The 24,290-nt window shown below is 33.4% G+C and overlaps 2 protein-coding genes and 1 long non-coding RNA gene across 8 annotated transcripts in view; 2 read left to right on the forward strand and 1 right to left on the reverse strand.

Moving 5' to 3' along the window:
* LOC111707530 (gonadotropin-releasing hormone II receptor) overlaps positions 1-9,517 on the forward strand; it is a 31,832-nt gene extending 22,315 nt beyond the window's left edge. For all 5 annotated transcript variants that reach the window (XM_023480645.1, XM_023480647.1, XM_023480646.1 and 2 more), the window contains exon 13: positions 9,435-9,517. In XM_023480645.1, the coding sequence (XP_023336413.1) occupies positions 9,435-9,516 (82 nt within the window). In that variant the 3' untranslated portion in view covers position 9,517. The remainder of the gene's footprint in view (positions 1-9,434) is intronic.
* Positions 765-3,827, forward strand: LOC111707533 (uncharacterized). 2 transcript variants are annotated; one of them, XR_002766463.1, is made up of 5 exons: positions 765-970; positions 1,414-1,551; positions 1,748-1,796; positions 2,671-2,886; positions 3,615-3,827. It is a non-coding gene; the product is annotated as an uncharacterized LOC111707533 (long non-coding RNA). The 2 variants fall into 2 exon arrangements; XR_002766462.1 differs by having other exon boundaries at positions 814-970; positions 2,671-3,827.
* LOC111707529 (uncharacterized) overlaps positions 7,138-24,290 on the reverse strand; it is a 33,375-nt gene continuing 16,222 nt past the window's right edge. The window contains exons 11-17 of the mRNA XM_023480643.1: positions 13,850-24,277; positions 12,612-12,782; positions 11,978-12,561; positions 11,434-11,907; positions 9,785-11,362; positions 8,461-8,926; positions 7,138-7,301 (exon numbers count right to left, since the gene is read on the reverse strand). Of these exons, the coding sequence (XP_023336411.1) occupies positions 7,182-7,301; positions 8,461-8,926; positions 9,785-11,362; positions 11,434-11,907; positions 11,978-12,561; positions 12,612-12,782; positions 13,850-24,277 (13,821 nt within the window). The 3' untranslated portion in view covers positions 7,138-7,181. The remainder of the gene's footprint in view (positions 7,302-8,460; positions 8,927-9,784; positions 11,363-11,433; positions 11,908-11,977; positions 12,562-12,611; positions 12,783-13,849; positions 24,278-24,290) is intronic.

Raw genomic sequence — 24,290 nt, forward strand, 5'->3', positions numbered from 1 at the left:
CTAAATTTTGTGCCCCCCCCCCCGTAAAAACCCCTTTTTTGAAAAATGCTCTCGTACGCCCCTGGTAAATATGTACATATATCAGTAATATTATCTGGTTCTAATCTAACTCCTAGTTATACTTTATTTTTCTCATATTTTTGGCCGAGAAAAATAACGAAGTTAGATATTTTATAGAAAACTTCTTTTTAGATATTTATTTTCTTTATTTTCTTTTTTTTCTACTGTCTGATACATCTTTACCTAACGAAACATAACAGTAGCAATACGACTTTGGTTATTGTTTCAAGAATCATACTTGTTCAAGTAGGTTGACGACTGAGTCCGTTCTCTCCATAGATAGTGGTCGTGTAGTTCACGTACTTTGGCGGACGATATGTTGGCCGCTAGATGTCTCATGCAAAATTCTTATCTGATAGATAGATAATTTCTCCGTACACTTGACGTCCAATTTAGGAGACAATAATATCATATTTAGAAGATAATTAGAAGAGAAGAGTGAATTTTGAAGAAATAATTAATCTGAAATGATTAATTATGAAAATAATTGGCTTTGTCGTCTGTATGTTTGTTTGTATGTAATAAACGTCGGGCCCGTAATTTAAGAGGGACACACTGTATCTAGCTAAGTATAGTAACTAAAGAAACGTTTGTATTTCTACTGCCAAGGTTTTATATTTTGTCATCAAAAAGTTTTCCTTCAAGCCTCAGGAAAGTTGTTTAATATTTATTTATTTAAAATTTTAGTTCTACGTTAAGGAAAACAAGCTTTTATAATAAACGAAGAGAAGAATTTTGATATATTTTTTGACAAAACTTGACAAACAACTGATTTGTATTGTTTAGAGACCCCTGCTCCTCCCCGTCAATGTTTGCTGGGTAAAGCTAAGATCAAGTCCGTGAAGTTGACAGGAATCCTTACTTTCGGATTCGTCCTCTGTTGGACTCCGTATCAGATTGCTAACATCTGGTAAGGTTAATGAGATTGAATTTAATTAACTGCGAGAAGTCTTTGAAGTACAAAGAGCCAGTTCAACTATGTTTCTGTTATGGCTAGTTCAACTTGGAGTTTTAAAATGTTTAACTATCCTTAGAGCCAAGCTCTAAGTCTAATTTAGCCAAAAGTTTGATATTTTCAGCGCTGTGATTGGTTGAAATAGCTTGATATTTTCAGCCCTGTGATTGGTTGAAATAGTCCAATTTTTCCATACATCAGCTGACTACCAATTTTTGAACTTTGAATCAGTTATTCAAGATTTGAACCAATGAGCACTTAAACAGTAGTTGAACTAGACGTTAGGTAGTTCAGTGACCTCTCTCCAATTCATTAAATTCGGCCAGATTTACTTAAAGATCAAGGTTTAGGTCGTCATTAAATCTCATTCTTATTTGGATAACCCTGGACTTATTTAGGTATTTTATTGACCAAGAATCCTTCTTCAAACTGGATTTCCGAATTCAAAAGTTTCTCTGGGTGTTCTGCTGCGTCAACAACTGCGTCAATCCCTTCTTGTACAACATGTTTTCGTACAATTCCAGCGTCCACTGCAGGTCAGTCAGCATGTTTTACCCAACATGTTGGGCCAGTGCTTGTTTTTTGCGAACACTCCCTTTAAACAGAATTTGAAAATTGCCATTATCTTAAAGGGATTTTGTTCACTTACACAATATATGTATTCTTTTTAATAATTTTTTTAATGGGGAGCGATCTCCCTGAAAGCACAACAAGTTTCATTATTTTATATAGCAGGAAGCAAAGCAGAAGCGGACATGAAGCACAAGACTCGGAAACCAGGGTAATCATTTATAATCTTATATCTGCAGGGTTATTATTAGCTCTGTCTGGTCTGCTAAATCCTCTACCCAGTTCATAAACATTTGCTAGAGGCTCGGGTCCTGACTCTTTATATAATGTGTCACCCATTGATTATTGTTCGTGTGTGGTTTAGAAATTGTCTCTTAGATCATTTATGTAGACTTTCCACTTTTCCAGATTTAATTATTTGTCATAATTTGATGTTTCTCAGATTTTTTATCTTAAATTTGTCTAATCTTCTTCCTGTCTTATCTTCTTCCTGTCTAATATTCTTCCGGTCTTATCTTCTCCCTGTCTAATCTTCTTTCTGTCTAATCTTCTACCTGTCTAATCTTCTACCTGTCTAATCTTCTTTCTGTCTAATCTTCTACCTGTCTAATCTTCTACCTGTCTAATCTTCTTCCTGTCTAATCTTCTACCTGTCTAATCTTCTTCCTGTCTATTTTTTCCTTGTCTAATCTTCAACCTGTCTAATCTTCTAGCTGTCTAATCTTCTTCCTGTCTAATCTTCTAGCTGTCTAATCTTTTACCTGTTTAATCTTCTACCTGTCTAATTTTCTACCTGTCTAATCTTCTACCTGTCTAATCTTCTACCTGTCAAATCTTCTTCCTGTCTAATCTTCTACATGTCAAATCTTCTTCCTGTCTAATCTTCTACCTGTCTAATCTTCTTCCTGTCTAATCTTCTACCTGTCTAATCTTCTACCTGATTAGTATTCTACCTGTCTAATCTTCTACCTGTCTAATCTTCTTCCTTTCTATTTTTCTTCTTGTCTAATATTCCTATCTAATCCTCTACCTGTCTAATCTTCAATCAACCAGATTTTTGAAACACCTTGAAATTTTTTGTTCAGCCCGGAATAGAGCTACAGGAAACTCCATTTCTACAAAAAGATCGGTTTGTCGGGAGCAAGGTTTCAAGAAGTCTTCTCATCAACTCAAGAAGGAACAGAGCTTCAATAAATTCAAGGATTTCATTCTCCAGCACTAAGATGTAATAAGTTGACTGGAAAAACGACTTAAGTCGGCATAAGAAATTGGCTCCCTCTCTCTAGGTTTCCAACCTTATGGTGAGCTTTAACACAGACAAGGTTTATTTGGAGGGATTTTTAATCGTAAAATATCGTAAAAATAATTCGGCTGGATTTTCTGTCCGTCGGTGTCCATTTGATAATTGTCAGTGTAGTATATTACACGGCCCGCTTATAGAAATGCTTCTATCTATCGATCGTTACTATATGTAATTTTGTGGGTTTGCTGTACAGCTGTTATATCTTGTTTTCAGAATTCCAAAATGTGGTCTGCCGTTTTTGTACCTTAAGAATTGACCGAGATATTGAGAACTTTGTTAAAAATTAAAATTTAGAATTTCATAACCAACAAATTTTATGTTACAAAGAAGGAGGTTAAATTTTACCAAGTTTTAAAGACTTACAATGTTTTTCTATGCTCCTCTGACATCTATTAACTTTACGAAAACCACAGAAAAGTTGGAAGTACAGGTTTCAATGTCTAACGTACTGCATAACACCCCAGCGAAAAATTACATCATACCTTGACTATGGTATATCCATTCTATCATATATCCATGGTTTATTACGTTTGAATTATTTAGTGTAATACCATTGGGCTATATCCAAGATCAAACTAAAATTTCTGAAGGAACTGAGTGTGAGCAAGAAACTGAAATTATATAATCCCATTGGGCTCCAAAGATATAGGAATTAAAAAACATGACAAAACTCAGTTCCTTTGCTCCTAAATAAATGATAAAGCTAATTCTTAAAAGGAATTTCAGGAAAATTAAATGTGAACCTCATTCAGTACCCTCACACAGATATCTGTGAAATTAAAGTGAAAACTGAAAGTTTTCAGATATATATAATTATTATCTCAGACTACTGCACGCTTCGGTAAAAATACCAGTTTTGTACTGAAAAATTAAAAGCTTTAAAGGAACTAAGTTCTTCCCACAAACTTAAATTTTCTAGTTCCTAGACCTTTGCAACCTGATGGTTAAACCTTTGATATTTAAACTTAGAGTCTTTGATCTAACAGAATTTGTATCGGGTTGCAAATATAAAGTTGTTCACAGTTTTTGGAAAGAACTAATTCCTTTATGTAAAAAAATGCCGATTATATCGGTGATTACAAAAAAGTGTAATAATTAAATGTTTACTGTGAATTGTGATAAATGTGTGTACCAACAATACAATTAGTAAAGTTTTAAACCTGAAATAGCAACAGTAAAATAGCAAGAGTAAAATTTTTAAAAAAACTTAAAATTTTGGCGAGTTTAAGTCCTTTTTTAGTTTAAAGCGTAAAGTTTTAAAACTAAGATAATATCTTCAAAGTTTGATCTTTCTATTGAGTATGGAATACGAAATAAATGTTTGTTGTGATATGTACCATACAATTAAATTGAAATAATATTTTAAAAACATAACTTTATACAATAAGTATCAAATAAATGTATGTAAAATGTTTTTAAAAAAGAAATTATTCTTTTATTTGATTGAGTTGTAAGATAGTTTTTAATCCAGATCCCAGAGTCCAAATCTAATGAATTAAGAGCCGCGTCTCAAATCCCCGGTTTCAATTGAGTGCCGGCTTAAATCTTTTTAAGAGATTTTTTTCTCCCCAGGACTTGATCGGGTTGTTACGATCAAATCTCGGAATTATTCTATTGCGAACGTTTAGTGTGTTATGGGTTTATATTGATCTACCGGGGGTTGTAATCTAGCAGCACATTCATCCATCCACGCTTCATTCATACTGAGAAGAGGGTTGACAATATTCCAACTGCCTAAGGGTTCTTAGGCCTGAGAAAAATAGGGTGCAGGAATTCTTCTGATATACTGGAATGAGGCCCTTGTGCCGTACAGACAGGAAACATCACACTCATTGCTGCTCCCAATCATTTGTAAACCCGGATTGGATACCCCCAGGTACCTATAGCTGGCGACCATAAACTCTCCCTGCTTGTCCACCTTTCCTCTCTTCATCATCATTCCCTTGGATCAATCCACTTAAAGCTTTTTCCTTGTTGAGTAGAAAGAACACACCCTTTCGCTGCGAGAGTTATTGACAGCCGCCCCTTTGTCCTACATCCGGCAGGTGGTCATAACTGCTTAACCAGATGTTGGCTTCAGATGTTTCTGAAACCACAGGTTTGTGTGGAGTACGGGTCCACGGGAATCAAACCCGAGAACACCAGTCTGGACACCAATCCAGTTACTGGCTGTGGACAAGTGTGCTTAACTTAAATCTTAAAACATTGATCAATCCCCATATAACAGAGTTGTTTTCAAGGACTGTGTCGTAATTTCATGTGACCTTCCATTTAAAAAGGGTCATGTCCGATTCATAACCTTGCCCTTTAAACCTTTATCTTATCAATCATGTGAAAGGTATCGGCGTATTGTTTCTGTACCAGAATTCACAATTTGAAATAATAAAGTTTAACAGAGAAGTTAATTGATATCTTATACATCCTTGATCGGATAATTTAGAATTGGACATTAAACTTTATAATTTAGAATCGGACATTACCTTTATAATTTAGAATCGGACATTGAAATTAATAATTTAGAATCGGACATTAAACTTTATAATTTAGAATCGGACATTAAACTTTATAATTTAGAATCGGACATTAAACTTTATAATTTAGAATCGGACATTAAAATTTATATTTTTGAATCGGACATTAAACTTTATAATGTAGAATCGGACATTAAACTTTATAATTTAGAATCGGACATTAAACTGTATAATGTAGAATCGGACATTAAACTTATTAATTTAGAATCGGACATTAAACTTTATAATGTAGAATCGGACATTAAAATTTATATTTTAGAATCGGACATTAAACTTTATAATTTAGAATCGGACATTAAACTTTATAATTTAGAATCGGACATTAAACTTTATAATTTAGAATCAAACATTAAACTTTATAATGTAGAATCGGACATTAAACTTTATAATTTAGAATCGGACATTAAACTTTATAATTTAGAATCGGACAATAAACTTTATAATGTATAGAATCGGACATTAAACTTTATAAATAAAGAGTTACTTGTAATTACGTCTCAAGTCACTTTAAACATAAGGAACTATAATAAGTTTTTGTTCCTTTTTTACTTTGTTACTTTCTTCCATTAGTAAGTTCGATGAGTACTTTTAAATTTAGTTCTGAAAGTGGGTGAGGTTTTTTATGTAGTCGGGACTACTTTTAAAATGTTTACTTATTCTGCGATTCAATAAGAAAATAAATCCATTACTTTTAATATTAAAAAATATCTTGTCGTACTTTTTTATAAAGCCTAAAGATAGGGATAGATAGATAGTCTAAAGTACAAAAAATCTCTAAAGTACATAAAATCTAAGATATGGTTTTAGTCTAGATATGGTTGAACAAAATGTCCCAAAACTAAAATATTTTCATTCTGTTTCTTGAATGCATAATCATGAGAAGACCATATTATTTATTAACACTTAAAGGGAAAATTTCACGTACTTTCAGATAAAAAAATCATTCTGAATTTTAAAAATCGTTTACAAAAACTTGTTCTTTTAATTAGCATAGGATCAATTTATCTTCATAACGTATATTCTCTGGAAATCACTGGATGAATCAATTGGTAAGTTCACACAATACAAACCGTCCCGTTTTGCCTTATGAAATCTGTATGTGTACTGCACAGCTTCCTTTAAAGCTGACTATAAGTAAGCCCGGTACTTGAAATGAACCAGAATGTACAGTGTGTAGAAACCCCGATCTTGTTTATTTATATCTTCCAATCTTTTACAATAGAAAATCAAAGTTTTGTAGCAAAGACTCAATTCCTTTGAAGTGTGCAGATTACAACTAAAATATTAAGAAAAAATACAATTGACATGTTTTTTACGTTCGATTGCGAGCTAAAAAAAACTTTAAATAAAATTCCTATTCTAAAATATTGTAAAATCAGGTTTTATTTTAAAACGAAAATTGAGTTAGCTGCATGGTTTGACCAAAATTTGATTCAATTCTATAAAAATAGAAATTTGTAAGAAATACTTAAAAGCTCAATTCTGTTCAGTCTAAAAATAAAAAAAAATTGGACCTTTTTGGTACGGTATATAGTTTTGATACGTGACTCACTTAAACAAAATATCTATATAAAATAAGGCCTCTGAAAGATTTGTATATTTTTAAACAACATGAAAAATAATTGTTTTTAAATTTTTAAATGTTTTTTTAGAAACTAAAGTCACCCTTGAAACCATTGAAGGTACCAAACAAAATCGATCCTTGGAATACTTAGAAATCCACTGTAGATAAAATAATTTATTTTTCATTTCAAAAACAGTTTTATGCATGGCTGGATCCGAACTTGTTCCATTGATACGCTAGAATATCAAAACTTGAGTCGATACATTTCTGACACAGGACTTTTCCAGCTCCTTCGTCATCCACCATACAGTCACACAGCTACAATATTATACAAATAAAAAATAATAAGAATTTAATTTCTTTCAATTTAATAAATTCTAGTCTAGCAGAGCGCTTCTTACCGTGCATTCAAGTATAATATAAACTTTCAATATTTCATTATCTGCAACCTTTTTCATTTTTACATTATGAAGTAAAAATAACAACAAAAAACTCGCTGATTTTTCTAATCTTAAATTTAATTATAAAAAAATTCGACGTGCCACAAAAAATGTACCTTGCCTGTTTTATAAAAAAAATATTTTCAGCCGATTTATCGTTTATTGGATAAAAACAAATAAGCAAGCCAAATGTGGGTTTTTTGCTTGAAAATTGTTTAATCTTTCAAGTCCTACAAAGTTTTTTGTTGTATAAATGCGCAAATCACTAGACTAACCAAAATTGAAGATAATCAGTTTTCAAAATTATAAACATGGATTTATAATCAATACTTCACCAGATAAAGCTTTTCAGGGTACCGTTGTGAATCTGACATTGGCTCAGTAACATTTTGTCTAGTACACTTTCGTCTAAGTTCACTTTTGTCTAGTTCATTTTCGTCTAGTTCTTTTTTGTCTAGTAACATTTGGTCTAAGTAACATTTGGTCTAAGTAACATTTGGTCTAAGTAACTTTTGGTCTGAAAAAAATGTTAAGTGATTTTATCTTTACACTGCAAAAAAAAAAGAAAACCCGTGAAACAAAATCAAGAAATCCGCAATTCGTATAGGAGAAATTCTCCACTCTTCTAAAACACGTTGAACTGCAAGGAACTCAATGGCGGGATTAATTATGATACTCAACCAGTACTTTTGTAGATAAGTACTTCAGACCAAATTCCTTACTAAAATTGCTTATACCAAAAGTTACTTGGACAACATGTTACTTACTCCTTTCTTAAAGTTAGTTAAACCAATTCTGTAGTTTTAGACCAATTTACTTACTAAAAGTTACTTAGACGAAATGTTACTTAGACCAAATGTTACTTAGACCAAATGTTACTTAGACGAAATTTTACTTAGACCAAATGTTACTAGACCAAATGTTATTAGACGAAAGTGTACTAGACGAAATGTTACTGAGCCCTGACATTCTATTCTATACCTGGTGATTAGTTTAACCTACGCCTAAACTCCATTTATAAATAGTATATAAACTACCTGACAGGTTGAAGGAGCTCCTGTTCTAGCAATCTGCCGACCCAGTATTGTTGCTGCTTGCTTCTCCGTGCTTGAGCTGACCAGCAGGTTGGATTGGGAGAATATCAACCCTCCAGAGTTTAAAGAGAGAGCGGATATGTAATCTTTAGGAGTTTTCAGATGGGTTCGGAGAGCTGAATCTCCTGTTCTAGTGCTTAAACTGGAGCTGGTGTACACATAGTTCTTGTCAAACCCAAATATATCATGCATGGCTTTATTCTTGAGACGAAAGCTTGTTGGGGCCAAATAGTGAAGAGTGATATCTTGTTCTTTTAGCATAATCGATGTATCAGCGAATATACGCTTGTCATAGATAGTTTCACAGTTAACTAGAACCATGATCTTGGATACACTTGACCTGACAGTCAGTCTGGCAGCATACTTTATTGCATCAAATGCATTTCCCTCCTCGCCAATAAAATTCAACCTTAACAAAAAAAATCTTGGTGCAACAGGACTTAACCATGGAATAAAGTTGTGACACAGATTCTAAAAACATTTCTTAAAAGTCAAGAAATTTCAAAATGATGGTGACAAAAATGAGAGTTTAAGGGCAAAACAGTCCGTATTACTTGACCAGAAATTCCACCAATGGCAGTGCAGTAAAGTGGTCACGTGATACAGGCGGAGACACGTGACCAGTATACTGCTCTGCCATTGATGATAGTTCTGGTCACGTGATTTAAGTCTCAGATTTTCAAAATTTTACATATATGAACCTTCGTATAATTTTAACACAGTTTTATATCAATTTCTCGAGACAGGAACATCAGATATAACTTTCATGGGTCGCGATCAAGAGCTAAAGTGATTATCTTTCAGCCTTTCATTTTTCCTTTACAGTCCTTTTAAATCAGCAAGATGAGATTTATTAAAAATGTTCTTTTTTACTTTTTTTCAAGTTTTGAGCAATAACATTTTATTTTCTGTTTCAGTCACACGTTCCGCAGTAAATCTCGGGATTCTGACGATGGTAAATATCAGGGGGTTACTTCAAAATCTCATTTTTGCCCTTAACAAAAAAAGTGTCATTAAAAAGCTTTAATTAATACTGCCTTCAGTGTAAATATATCTTTGATATCATTATCTATAATTATACAATATGTATCGTTTCTATGAAAATATAGATATTTTTGGTTTAAAATTGTTTTATATTAACCATTGATCATGAACTTGATTTTTTTAGCAAGTGAATTTAACAAATATGAAAATCACAGGAAACTGGACACTAATTGACAATATGTTCAAATGTCTGAATAACCCATTTAAAACTGTATGTACTCACCCATCAAATGCTGTCTGAATACCAATAGCATCACTGTATACTTGACTCCCAGCTGTAAACACATGAGGACTGGATAGCTCATTGTATCCTCCATATCCTACCAGAGCATACTTGTTATCTTTTATTAGATCCTCTACTAAAGATGATTCTATCAGGGCAACCAGGGATTTAAGTTTCAAAGTTTCTGCACACTTTTTCTGTTCCACAATAAATATAACATCGGCACTTTTTTTGACCGTATTTGTGTATCTGATATTATGTCCACCTCCTATATCAGAGCTTAAGGGAGTCTCACAGTTCACACAATCTAAAGGATGTCCTATATCAACCTTGTTCATTTTGCAGCTCTCAACATAGGCGGCGCTAGCCAAACAAAAGCCTCGGGTTCTCTCTACCTTATTTTTGATCATCTCCATCTCTTTCAGGCATAAACCATAGTATGGTGTTGGGTTGACAATACCAAAGCAAGGTCTAAGACTGCTGTCTTCATTCAAAAACAGGTTGGCACACTTTTCTCTATCCCATGAGTTTAAAGATTCCTCTACTGGGACATAGTCAGCCTGACATTCCTCTTCTAAATTCCAGCTTTCAACAAAGGTGCGTAGGTCAGTAGTATGGTGTCTTGTAGAAAGCATCCAATCATTACTAGGTTCATTATCGTATACTCCTAACAGACCTCCAGTTCTTCCGAAGTACCAACCACTCAGCTTAATTTTACAAATGTTCTGAACGTTGTTACAGTTGATGAAGAAACCTTGCTTGTTGGTTAAGATAACTCTGCTTCCCTCCTGCTTAATGTATGTATTCTCCATGATACGAGGGAGCTCAGTTCTTGTCTTGTTGATGAAAACTCTTCCGTCCCGAAACATTTCTATAGTTGTATTATCAACCAGAATAGTTAGTGACATCCGGACTTGTTTCTTATAGTTTGCAATAATGGAAAACCTATTGTGACCAAAGTCACTAGTCAGTAGATAGCTGCAATTCCCTGCAAAATCATACAACTTCCCATCAAATGTGACCAAATGATTATCTCCAATAAGGGTTGCAGTAGCTAGAAATGGGGGTAAAAAGGTCTGAGTTGCCACCATTGCAGAAAAAGATCTTACGGCATCATTCATACCTAGGTAAAAATCTGTAATGTCAAAATCTGGTGATTTCTTTGATGATGAAAACATTTCAAGGAACTTTGGGACCTCATTAAACTCAAACCATTCAATTGGAAGTGTTTGTGCATGCTTTATATATCCTCTCTCCGGTTCATAGACTAAACTGTAGGTAAACAGATCTCTCTTGTTTGCCATGAGATCAACCAGTCTGAATGCTGTTGCAGTATAAATATTAGCCTGTGTTAACACTGAATCCAGTAGTTTTCTAACATGATAATCTTGAAGAAAGTGGAGCATAACATCTTTACCCAAGTTATACCAGTTAGTGGTAACAGTTACAAAGTAGGCAAAAGGTGGATATTGCATCGCAATTTCGTAAGATTTTTCTGACAGCGTCTTTGCGTTTTGTATCCATCTGGATACAATTTCCTTTACTCTGTCCAGTGCTCTTGTGCTTTCATCTAAGAACCTAAAAAAAGAAATATAAAAGAAAAGTGTTAAAATTAAAACTGTAATTCAAAAATTATATTTTTAAAATACCTGGATAATTTCTCAGCAGTCTCATGCAGATGTTGATTAAAGTTGACATACTCAAGCCAATTTGCCAAATCCTTGTATATATCTGCAATTTCCTTCACTTTCTGAAAGTTGTCCATATACTTTCTAAATGCCTCTAAATATTCCAGAACATCTCTTTGAACCCTAATCACAAACTGGAAAAATGCCTTACTTGATCCTCCTGAGTATTTTCTGAGAAATGTGTCATATCTTTCCAAAAAACTGTCAAGGTAACCCTTTACAATTATGAAACACTTTTCAGCATGCTGCATAATATGTTCTATAACATTATCAATAGATTTCAAATTTCTCATGAGCAGATCTTTCAGTCCCCTAATCTTTATTTTCATTTCTTCAGAAAATTTCTTGAGATTGATAAACAATTGGCTGTGGAAATTCTCAGCTAAAGTCACAATCTTGCCATGAAGTCCAAGGAATGTCTTCAAACAGTTAATACTGAAAAATTTAACCATGTTAGTTACAAAAAATGTTAATAATCATAATATCATAATTAATATTTACTAACCTAACATCAATACCATTCTGAACACTATTGATGATGTATGTGAGTAAGTTAGAGTTGATGTTAGGTCTTCCTGTGAGGAAGGTGTCCATACTGTTTACATGACTTGTCAAGTCAAATCTGATCTGATCACAGTTTATTTTTAACTGGGTCTGAAGAACATCATTCAATACCGATTTGCTGAAGACTTCAAATACCTCAAGGATCTGTGTAACATCAATCTGCAAACTGATTGGAGCTGTCTCGAAGCTGTCTACTGCCCATTTGGCATAAGATTTCAATTCTTTCATCATCTCTTTTCTCCAAACTACAGTTGTGGCCATTTGTTGACCTCCAATCAGATTAATGTTTACATTGACATCCTCTTGATCACCTCCAAGGTAGCTGTGAGCTATCCTGAAAGCAGCATTTGAACTGGATTCTAACCCAGCAAAGAGTGTAACAGTAGTATCTCCTGGCATAAGCATGTTGATATTTGCATTTCCTCTTTGATTGTTGTAATCTTGGGACATGGAAAATTTTTTCATTCTGTTTGAATACAAAGTGAGGCTGCTTGTATGCATTCCCTGCTTAGTTTTCCACTTTCCCTGCAGAGAAATGAATCAGTACTGTACTAAATTTTACTAATTAATCTTACCTCAAGTTCAACTTCATTTTCTGGGGTTGTAATCTCAAATCTTCCGATTTTATTAACCTTGTCCAAGTTCAAAGAAATATCAAACTCATTCTTGTCAGAGCTCCCATGAGCATAGTTGATGTTTGCAAGAACATTTGCTCTTTGTGGTCCATTCTCAAAGTTTCCTTCAACCTGAAATGTTAATATATTAATGTTCTAGAAATTTAAATTTCAGAAGAGCATATCATGTATACCACAGACAGTTTGCAGGCCTGCATAAGCACAGTTAGGTTATATAAATTCAGTGCTCCACTCTTAGTAACAGGAGAGAGGATTCAGCTGAGGAGCACTGTGTTAAATTGACATGGCGGCACTACATCTTAAAAACAAACAAAGAAAATCTCACTAGAAACAAGAAAAACAGAAACATAGAAAGAAGAATCCTGAGAGGTTGGTAACCATGCAATATGATGACGGTTTTTTTACTCTACCAGCTGTGATGCTCTGCCGACTAGGAAGACTGGGCTACTGTCGAAAATGCCACATCCTGGAGCCACAAAGCAAACAACTCCCCATTTTGCATTGCAGTGCAACTCCAATGGGTAATCCTAAAATGCCACAGAAGTCGGAAAGAGTATAAATCTGGGAGAAAACAGGGTTCCTCGATACCCTCCCTTCCTACCTGCTTCTAATTTTCCAGTTCCTATTTGTCACATTCAAAATTTGGAATTGATTTCTCAGTGTATGAATGTTGTTGGATCCATCTTTAAGACTACTAGGTGGAACTAGGATTTTGACACAAAACTAAAAGTACAGAATAAAAGAACTCAAAGCAACAATTACTGAAGCCTTTGTTCCACCTGGCCCCCCTAAAAACCCACCCCCCTGAGCTTAAATCAGCATGATCAACTGTGCAAGCAATAAATTTGCTAATTGAGTCAACAAGATAACTGAAGATACAGCAATACTGAAAAACAGAATGCACTCAAATAATTAAAATGAGCAGAGTGTCCCAATAAATACAAATTTTAATTTTTCTCAAAATTATCAGAATCAGAGACATTCCAACAGAAGGAAAAGAAAAAAAAGGAAGTAGATTTAAACAATCCAGCCACTAATAGAATTTCATAGAGTATTCAAAAGAGTACTCCAAAACAATAGTGTAGATATTTTTTCACTGAATAGCAACCACAAGGAAAATAAAAGAGATGAATAAGTTAAAGGGCACTGGTTCTTTTCATTAACAAAATCTTTTTTACCTTAAAGTTCAGATTCTTGAGAGGATCATCATTTTCTAAATCTATCTGAAGTATGTGCTTGCTGTCAATAAAGCTTCTGATGATTGCAAGTTGCTCTGTATTCTTCAGAACATGATTTGGTTTTCTGATCACAATCTTACTTTCATAATCTTCTCCTTCTTTTTGAATAGTAGATATGCTGTATCCAATACCTCTCTCCTGCTCCCCTGGGATTCCGTAAGCAACTGATCCTTCACTTAGATGAAATTGGGATTCTTTTTCATGTTTTGCTGAACATTTGAAGTGGTAGTATGGAGTAAACAGTATTAATTTATCTTCATATTTCTTATTTGTTGGTGAAATTAGCTGGATTCCTAACCTGTTCAATAATAAGATGGTTTCTTGGGATTTCTGTAACTGAATTGCATAGGAACTTTGGTGCCCAAAGTTTTCTGATAGTAATCTGAAAGTGAATGAATCTTTGTTCAATGGTTTTACAGTTATGATAAGGTTTCCGCCTGATGTTGCCTTTCTGAATATCCAATTGAAAATAACCTTTGATGTTTTACTTTTGGATTTGTCTAGAATTATTTCTGATTCAAGGCCCAAGGTTCCAACCGAAGATCTTGAAAATCCAAAAGAATTGTTGATGTCATAAGTCATGGTTCCAGCAAATTTCATTGGACTGAACACATCATCCAGAAGAATTGTGAATTTGTTGTCTTCTAAACTTTTGCTAATTTTACATTTTGTTGACCCACCAACTATCACTTCCAGATTTACAGAATTCCCCTTTTCAGATGACTCCAGTAAAAATATTTTTTCTGCATTCAAATTTCCAATGTTTATTGTTGTGTCCAGAGTTTTTCTAGATGTGGATGAGTTTGTTCCAATGTGGTTGTATATACTTTCTAAATTGTGTTTATTGATTATAAGCTCAGCTTTCCCCAGATTTAAACTTTTAAAGACTGAAAATAGTGCTTTTTTCTCTTCAAAGCTTCCACCAAATCTAATATTGAAGAACTCATCAAATATTTGATTTGCGATGTCTACTGAAAAATCTGACCAGCCAGGCAAAGGGAAATCTACCTTGAATAGCACTATAAAGTTTTTCAGCTCTTCAAACTTGTAATCCATTTCAATTCCTGTACCAAAAGTTAAACTTTCAATGCTAGCTTTAAGAGTTTTTCTTGTGACAGTGTTGCCAAATCCTAGAGTCAATTTTTGTTTTTTATATCCCTGATGTGGAGTTTCAACATTCAGATTCAATTCATATCCATCGGTCAGTCTAAAATCAATATTTCCTCTATACTTAAGATTGAGTATATCAAGATTCCAGGTGATCCGTTCATCCATGAGATCATCCTGGTTTGCAACTGTGCTGTAAATATTGAACTTGACAGGACCAATGATTGGACTTAAAGCTGTGTAAATAATGCTTTTGTCTTTTTTTACCAGCTTGAAGTTATGGTAGTAGTTTATACCATGAGGCATATCAAGTTTGGCTAGAAAATCAATTTCTTCATTGCTAATTTTCCAAGATACTGAGCCAAAACTCTCTCCTTTAGAAGTGAAGATAGATATTATAACAAAAGCTTCTTTTAAATTTGTCAATAGTGTTTTTGCTGTTTTCAAATGAATTTCACAATATTCAAAGCCCTTGAGAGGAGAGGAAAGAGCAACTTTTGTAGACAAAATTTCATCCTTTAAAGCAGTAACTTGTAGTTCATACTTCTTTGAGTTTATTTCAAAACTTGTCTTCAATTTTTCCTCTTGGTTGACATGTACACAAATATTAAATTTGCCATCTCTGATCTTGAAGGCTGTAAAGTTGAAATATGACTTGATTTCAAAATTATTTACTGTAAAAAATGTTGTAGAGAATGACAAGCTACATATATTGTCTCCATACAGAAGTTTAATTCCACCTTCATAGCTCATGGGCACAGGATTAAAGTAAACTTTAAACTCAATATCTCCAGTAGGGATTAGAGCAGAATGAGTCTTAATATGAAAAGATTTATTTAGTTCACTGTTGACCAGAACTAAAGATGCTACATGCTTAGTAATGTAAACAACATCTAGATTCATCTTGTATTCATCACCCTTTTTCAGACAGGTTCCACCAACAGAGAACTTGTGCGGTTTGGGAAGATATGGTGTTTCCAAATCTAATTTAACCTCTATACCATTTTCTGAAATATCCACAAATCCTGAGAGAAAGTGATCATTGTTCAGTGATATTCTACCTCTGTAAGTATCTGCAGTTGTATCTATAGTAAACCTAGTTGTGGCTGATCCATTCTCCAGGAAAGGACTCTCAAGGTGAACAGTTACATCATAACTATTTCTTTCCTTAACATCGTAAGATACCTTGTGAAGACCATGGGAAGTTGATATCATCAGAACTCCTTGATTATAATCAGAACCAGTTCCAAACTCAAGTTTACCAAATAAAGGAGAATATATGGCTGCCCTAGCTACTCTTCGTTTTGCTTCAGATTTATCTCCCATTTGCATCTTAAATGTAGACAACCTATCAACAATTGAAATTTCAAAAGCTCCTGATGAACCTGTTTTCCAGACAAACTCAGCAGACTTAAAAATTCCAAAACTTGAGAAATCAACATCCACAGAACCAAGAACTTTTCCATTATCAACAGAAAAGGTAACTCCAGCTGTACCTTGACCTTGAATGTCAAGATTAAATGAAACAGATTTCTTGCTTTCATACTCCACATTAATCTTTACTGTTTCTCCACTTGATAAATCAAACTCAAAAAAGTTTCCTAGTGTAGTATGGATAAACTGGTCAATGTTTATTTTGGAATTTGCTTTAAACTTTCCATTCTCAACATCAAATGTGTTTTCCCATTTAGCATCATTAAAGTACAATTTTAATTCTCCTTCCGGGGTTGGTTGTCTAAATTCTCCACCAAACTTGAATGTTCGTTCAAACCCTGGACAAATAATGTCAAGTTTAACATCCAAACTATGGTCTTCTTGTTTGTAGCTAAGTCCACCACCATAGTTTTCTTTATTGACCATGAAATTTGATGAAAACTCAAAATCTTGAAGGCTTTCTGGTTTAAATATACATTCTATGGTGAAATCCTTAGAAATCACTGGGATATCAAGAGCAGCATTCAAAAGGATTATGTTATATTCATCAATTTGCTCAATGCGAAAAGTTGACTCCATTCCAAATATTTTCTGTGGGGCCTGAACTCTTGCTTCTAAAGACATATTGGAAGAACTCATGAACTCTTTTTTAAAATAAATGTCAAAGTCAGGAACAATTTCTTTGAAAGGAGAGTTAATATTAAATTTTCCTTCCAAAATCAGGTCACTAAATTTAAAACCAGTGATAACCTGAATTCTTTGAAGATTTGGAATTTCTACTTTCACAGATATATCCATCCCATTGTCAGGTCGTTTAACATCTAACTCAAATTTCACTTCATCAGTTCCTCTTTGAGCCTTCCAAAAGCCAAATGTTTGTTTTTCATCTCTTGTAAACTTTGCTTCAAAGGTATGGGACACAGAGTTAATGTCACCTGTAGCTTGTACAGTGAACCCATTGGGAATTTCTTGCCAAGTTCCCTTGAATATTATGTTTTTAAAGTTCTCAAATGGAGATTTTAGAGATATTGTAATATTCTTCCCATTGTAGTTTGCTTTCATGCTGAGTTTCTCTGCATTCCATTGAATCACAGTTTGTAAAGCTTTGCCAGCAATATCTATTTTTCCATTAAACTTAATAACATTATCAGAGGACTTTGTTTCAATATCAAAGTTATAGATGGTTTCCTTCCTTTTAAAGTCAGCACTAAAGCTCATCTTGTTAAAAACAGTCATAACCTTAAGATTTCCATTTTGATAATTGCAATCCATTTTCACAGTTTCAAAATTTTCCAAGGGTGACTTAACATCAAAGAAAATGTGACCTTGGGATGAACCAATCTTGATGTTAATTGATTTTTCATTGAGGGATATGAAAAGAGCTCCACTTCTATCTGTCTCACTGTTCACAAATGTCAAGGTTATCTGAACTTCTTTGATCTCTGGAAAAGGACTTGAAAAATTAATATTTAGATCCACGCCATCAGCTCTGTTAAGAAGTTTGATATTTAGCAACAATTCAACAGTTGAGTTGATAACTACCTCATAATGGATTGATTTCTCAGTTGATGTTTGAATATAAGTTGTAGTCTCTGTAAATGTAAAATTGTCTGCTGATAGGTTGACAAATATTTTTTGACCATTCTCAATCTCTGTACTTTTTGCAATCAGAAAAATTTCATTTCCAAAACCCAAAAACTTACCATTCAGATTGAAATGGTTATCAGCTAGCTTGAATTGAAACTCAAGGTTTTTCACAGTTTCAAATGTAGTTTTGTAATCAACTTTTACTTCAGATTCTGAACAATCTATTTCATTCTGAAGTTTAATATTATGATTATCCCAGGATGCCTCCAAGTTATAATTTTGACAGTGCTCTATTTCAGTTTTAAGTGAAATCCTTTTTGCAAATGTTAATGGTGTCAGAAGAATTATATCAAAGTTGTTGTTGTTTCTTTTATAATCTAATGATATGGTTACATCTGTTATTATCAATTCAAATTTTCCTTCTCTTGGTCCCTCTGCAGGCATGTTTCCCTTTCCAAAGAAACTTAGTTTGTTGTAACTTGGGACTGGGAGACTGATAAGCATCCCAATATCAAAACTGTCTGGCTTAACATGATTTCTCAGCTCCAACTCTACAGCCCTGTCATTCAGAACAAAAGTATATTTCATTGTCTTCAACGAGTCTCTTTGGCCAATAATTCTAAATGAGTTTAACCCAAGAGATGGGCAGCTTGCTTCAAGAATCAAATTAGAAGTTTGAACAGACCACAGAATTGAAGATACTACTGATGCATGAATGTCACCATAGGTAAAACTGGTTTCTACATTTTTCTTGGCACTCTGTAAATCAAATGCTACCCTTGATGAAAACTTTTCTGTGAATGGAGTTTCCAAGCTAAGTTCAAAAATAATGTTTACAGGGTTTTTATTTTTGATGTCTCCTTGCACAATCAGTGCCCATTTTCTGCTCTCTGTTTTGTTTTCTACAAGTATATCCAGTATAATGTCAGTTAGGTCTAAATTTGCAGACAATTCTATTTCATTAAAGCCCTTGTAGGCCACAGTAACTGCATATTTTAGAACTGGCATTCTGTCTAAGTGTATGTCAAGACTTTCTTTCATGTATCCAGGAATGTCCAGTTCTATAAAAAATTGACTACATGGTTTAGAATCAAACTTGATTTTAAAACCAATGTATTTTTTCTCTTGATAGTTAAAAATTGCATCCAGACCGTACAATTTAGTTGGACCTTCAGCAACTATCCATTTTGCTCTCCCTTGCAAGTTTTCAAAATTTTCAATATTACTTTTGAATATAGCTTCAGCATTTCCTCCGACTTGTGTCGCTTTAACTTTGAAATTTTTAGAATTCAATTTGCCAGCAACTTCCAGTTTGGTTTCAAAGTCCGATCTTATGATGAGTTTTGCATCAATTTTTCCGGAATGCAAAGGAAAATCTCCTTGATATATCAGTTCTAGCTCACCATTCTGCATATTTACAAGAATTGATGAAAAAACATCAAAAGTTGTGATTCCATCATGGATTGATTTAAACTTTAAGGTTATTGGGGAATCCATTGTCAGACTATAGGCTACACTCATCTCTGTTTCTTCTTTTTTGTGGCTTAGGTAAGGTATATTTGTTTCAGTGATGCTTCTTGAATCAATTTGTTTACTAGATATATTTGTGCTAGTTTTATAATGGTAAAATATATCATTGAGTTCAACTTTTAATTCAGTGTTTTTAGTAGTGTTTACTGCTTCATGAGCTATGAAAATTTTGAAATACTTAATCTTTTCAAAGGAAGTTTTTATTTCCAAGCTTTTTTCGTTTTGTTTCTCAAGACTTAATTCAATGTTGATAAATGTTTTGTTGAGAGCTTCCCACCTGATTTTAATCCGATGATCAACTAAATTATCAAATAAAATGTTTGTGATAACTTCATCATTTCTAATAATTTCTATAAGAATAGGTTTGCCAGATGGAATTTCTAGTTTGGCATCAATTTTCTCATATCCAGGATAAGGAGTCAATATATTCAGTTTAAACAAGCTGTTGTTTTTTCGTTCCACATTCATTTTTGATAATCTACCATCACGCTTTAGTTCTAATGTTATGACAGAGGCCCAATCAGATACCAAGCTTAAATCAACTGATTTCCATCCTTCAAATGGTGTAGTCACACTTACCAGTGTTCTTCCAATGCTTCTTTGTATCTCTCCAGATATCAGATTGACACCAAAACTTTCAAAATTGAATTTTCCATGAAACCCATTTTTAAAGTTTCCATCTACATCATCGTACTGAAGCTTGGCATTGTAATCAATATTGAATTTTGGGTAGACCAGTTTTCCAAAAAGATTTCCAGTTGTTAAATATTCAGAAAAGTCATATTTGAGGCCAAAGGCAAAATCATTGTTATCTCCATGAGTTTCAAAGTTAAAATTTGCTGCTTTTGCATCAGCCTGGTATCCTGCAGCTAACCTAACTCCCTTCCATTCACTGATTGGAGCTTGTAAACTAATTTGCATAACATCATCCTCATTTTTGTATCCAAGTAATACTTCTCTTTTCTTTCTTGGTAATCCAACTGAGTATGTTGCAATAAATTCTGTACTTCCAAACTGTCCAGCGATCTCTATATCATCTGATGGTAAAATAATCTTGATTTTAAATGCTTTTTCAGGTAATGAAATATTTACATCAACTCCATAAGTAACCATGCCTTGAATTAAGGTAGCAGCAAGTTGTTTATTTTTTTCCAGTTTCATATTAAAGTTCATATCTTCTTTCAGAACTCCTAGAATTGAAATTTTTGATGTAACCTCAATTTTTTTCCAGTCAGTAGATATGGTAAAGTCAACATCTAAGGTGAACAATTTATCCTGATTTTTCTCAAACTGAATAAAAACATTTTTGTTAGTAGTGAAAGTTCCACTTAGTTTCATAGATTCAAATCCAACAAAAGGTGTTTTGATGTCAATGGTAGGAATATAACCATCAATGGTGATTTTTACAAATATTTCCTCAGTAACTTCATTTCTCAAGATTGATATTTTGACATCAGGTTCTGCATCTATACTATAAGCAGCTTTAATTATTGCTTCCTCCCAATTATCTAAACTACTTTTGAAATACATTTTTCCATCAAATGTATCATGAGTGGCTTTAAACTTGAGGTCTGAGTCCATATACATTCCATTGTAATTTATTTTTAGAACTATTGCTTTATCTGGAACTTTTCCTAAGTCATAGCTTGTGTTCAGTGAGAAAGTTTTGACATAGTCAAAAAGTGTATTTATTTCAATCTTGAAATCACCAGTCCAAAAGTTAATAAAGTTCCATTCCAAGCTTCCTCTGAAGTAGGTCAAACTATTGTTTTCAAAGTTTATCAGGTATTCTCCGTTCTTCCATGAAACTTGAACACTTGATTTACCGATCTTTGGTATCACAGAAACTACTTCTATTGAAGTGCCATAAAAATTAATTTCAATAGAAGAGAATGTATTATTGAAAGTTGAGCTAACAAAAACTTTAGATTTTTCATTTAAATTTTTATACAAGATCTTGATATCAGTAGTTAGGGTAGATATCTTTCCAGATAAGTTTAATTTCACTTCACTCATATTTGAATCATGTTGTAACAAGGATTCAATATTATGGTGGTTGTACATTCCAGAAAACTTTTTAAGATTTGGTTGAAATGCAGCTGTAACCTTGAATATCTTCAGTTGTGAAAAATTAGAGTTCAGTGCCATTTCAATATCTATGTCTTTAAAAGAATAACGAAATAATGCAGAGTTAGTCACAGAGTCTACGGTAATATCTGATGTAAGTTCAATAGATTCTTGAGAAGATTTGAACACCAGATTTCCTTCTACTTGCTGAAAGCCTGGAACTGAAGTTTGAAGACTAAAGCTGTAAACAGGGTCATTCATTAAAATCTGCAATGCCATTAGATCACCATTAAAATTTCCTTCTACCTCATACTTGGCATCCGTTAGATGGTATGACCCCAAAAAGTTCTTACCAACAATACCAATAAATGGCAGCTCTATGTTCACTTCTGCAGAACCAGTAGTCTCACCAGCCGCAATTACAATCTTGACAGTTTGCGAGTTGTCTGCACTTCCACCAATAATTTCAAGTTCTTTCACCTCCTCATTCAAGTTCATTTTACAGGATACTTCAATTTCTTTCCAACTATGCATTGAACTCTCCAACTTGGCAGCCATACTAGCACCAGAATTAGTAACTTTAAAATCACCTCTTAAGATAATATGGTCTGTTTCCCAGTGTAATTTTATTTCAATGCTTTCCATTGAGTTATCAAATGATGCATCAAAGCCTAAAGATGTGAGGTTTTGAATAGGTGTTGTAATCTTTGAAGAAATTTGAGATTTAGATTGTAATGTTTCTTGTTGAAGACGAACAGAATACAGATCTTCATTAATCCCTATTTTGAATTCTGCATGCTTACTTTCAACTCCAAAGAGATCCATGTCTAAATCAGCTTTTATATCCTGAATTCCAGCTAATTCAGTGCTGAGTTCAAGCTCTCCATTTAATCCATATTCTGTTTTACCACCAATAAATTTCATTAATAGATATCTTTCACCATCAAGATTGAGAGAGAACTTAGAATTAATGTTACTGATTTCTTTTTCACGCCAAACTCCTGTAATTTCCTCTTTTAATTCTACATGACCGTTTAAATCAACTTTAGGAAAGTCAATCAGATTTTTAAAGTCCACATTTGCTATGACATTTATAGATCTTGTGTTTTTCTTTAAACTGACTTGCAAGTCAGCATATGTAAAGGATGGTTGATCAATCTTAATGAGCAATTTGTATCCACTTAAGATTTGAAATTCTCCGCTTACTGTGAGTCTATCAGTGAATGGAGTATTAATTTCTGTCAGGGTAATAAATGAGTCTTCTCCTAATTCTAATTCTGCCTTCAGTTGGAAAACTTCTCTGTTTCTATCTTGAAAGAAAAGGTTTACTGTTTTCTTTTGTTCAGCTAGATCCAAAGATCCGTTTAAATCTACATTACCCCAAGTACCAGTAATGTTTGAAGAAAATATTGTTTTAACCTCTGATTCTGAAGAGAGGTTGCCATGGAAATTTATCAATTTCTCTCCGTAAACACTTTTCATGGAAATTGCATGAGAGTTGAGTGTACTCTCCCTCTCCAGGGTAACAGCTAGAGACTCAGAGAGAATATTTGTTGAAACATTGAGATAGTGTTTGAATTCTTCATTCTTACTCTTAAACTTCATTTCTATTTTTGTTAAGAAAACTTTATATTTCATTTCAGTTTGTAGTGCATATTTTCCATCCGATTCCTTCCACTTTGTAACTATTTTTATATCATTAAATGTTTCATTCGGAGAGTCAATCTCGAGTAAAACTACTGATGACTTGAATTCACCTTTTATTTCTTTCTTTAATTCTGTTTTTATTCTTGTAGTAATAGTACTTCCAGATGCTACATCATAATAAAAAGATGTTTCATTTTTAGAATTTTCAAAGTTTAGAGACATCTTTCTTGACAGAATCTTCATAGCAGAGGTAAATTTGATGTTGTTCCTACTTTCAAACAATGCTTTGAAATTGGTTGCGAACATCTGAATATTCTCATACATAACTTCAGACTGGAAAACTTTCCCATCTAGACCAGTGGAATATTTAAACCAAAAACTGAATGGTTTCAAGCTTTCTATCTCAACTCTGAAATCAGTATTCATGGAAGTTTCTGACTTATCCAATTTTATTGAGCTCATCAATTTAGATCCCTCAGATTCCATTTTTGCCTCTGTACTGATCTTTTCCGGCGAAATCAAATATTGAAACTCTCCATTTATATTTGTGTATTTTCCAAGACTGTGCTCAATTTCAAATTTGATATCATGGTTTGAAGATGTAACTGATCCACTGGCAGTAAGTTTAGCTTTATGAGAATTATTTAAATAGGCCTGTGCAGATACAGTTAAACTGCTTTCTACTAGCTTGACATCATATTGAACTTCAAAGAGTTTAATCTGGCTAAATGAAGATTCAATTTTGTGCTTACCAGAGACATTTTGTAAATCTTTGTTTCCAGAATGCATCAGTTCTAATGCAACAAAATGCTCATTGTATTTGAGGTTAATAATGGTTTGAAGTTGACCAGCTTCTAGACTATGATCAATGTTGACAAGTATATTGTCAAATGGTTTATAGGAAGAGATTGTCTCCAGCTTACCTTCAAACTTATTCAACTGTCTTTTAAAATTTATCTCTCCCATATGATGATACTCATTTAGTTTTAACTCCATCTAAAAACATAAT

This window comes from Eurytemora carolleeae, unplaced genomic scaffold (assembly GCF_000591075.1).
Source record: "Eurytemora carolleeae unplaced genomic scaffold, Eaff_2.0 scaffold776, whole genome shotgun sequence".
Taxonomy (NCBI): domain Eukaryota; kingdom Metazoa; phylum Arthropoda; class Copepoda; order Calanoida; family Temoridae; genus Eurytemora; species Eurytemora carolleeae.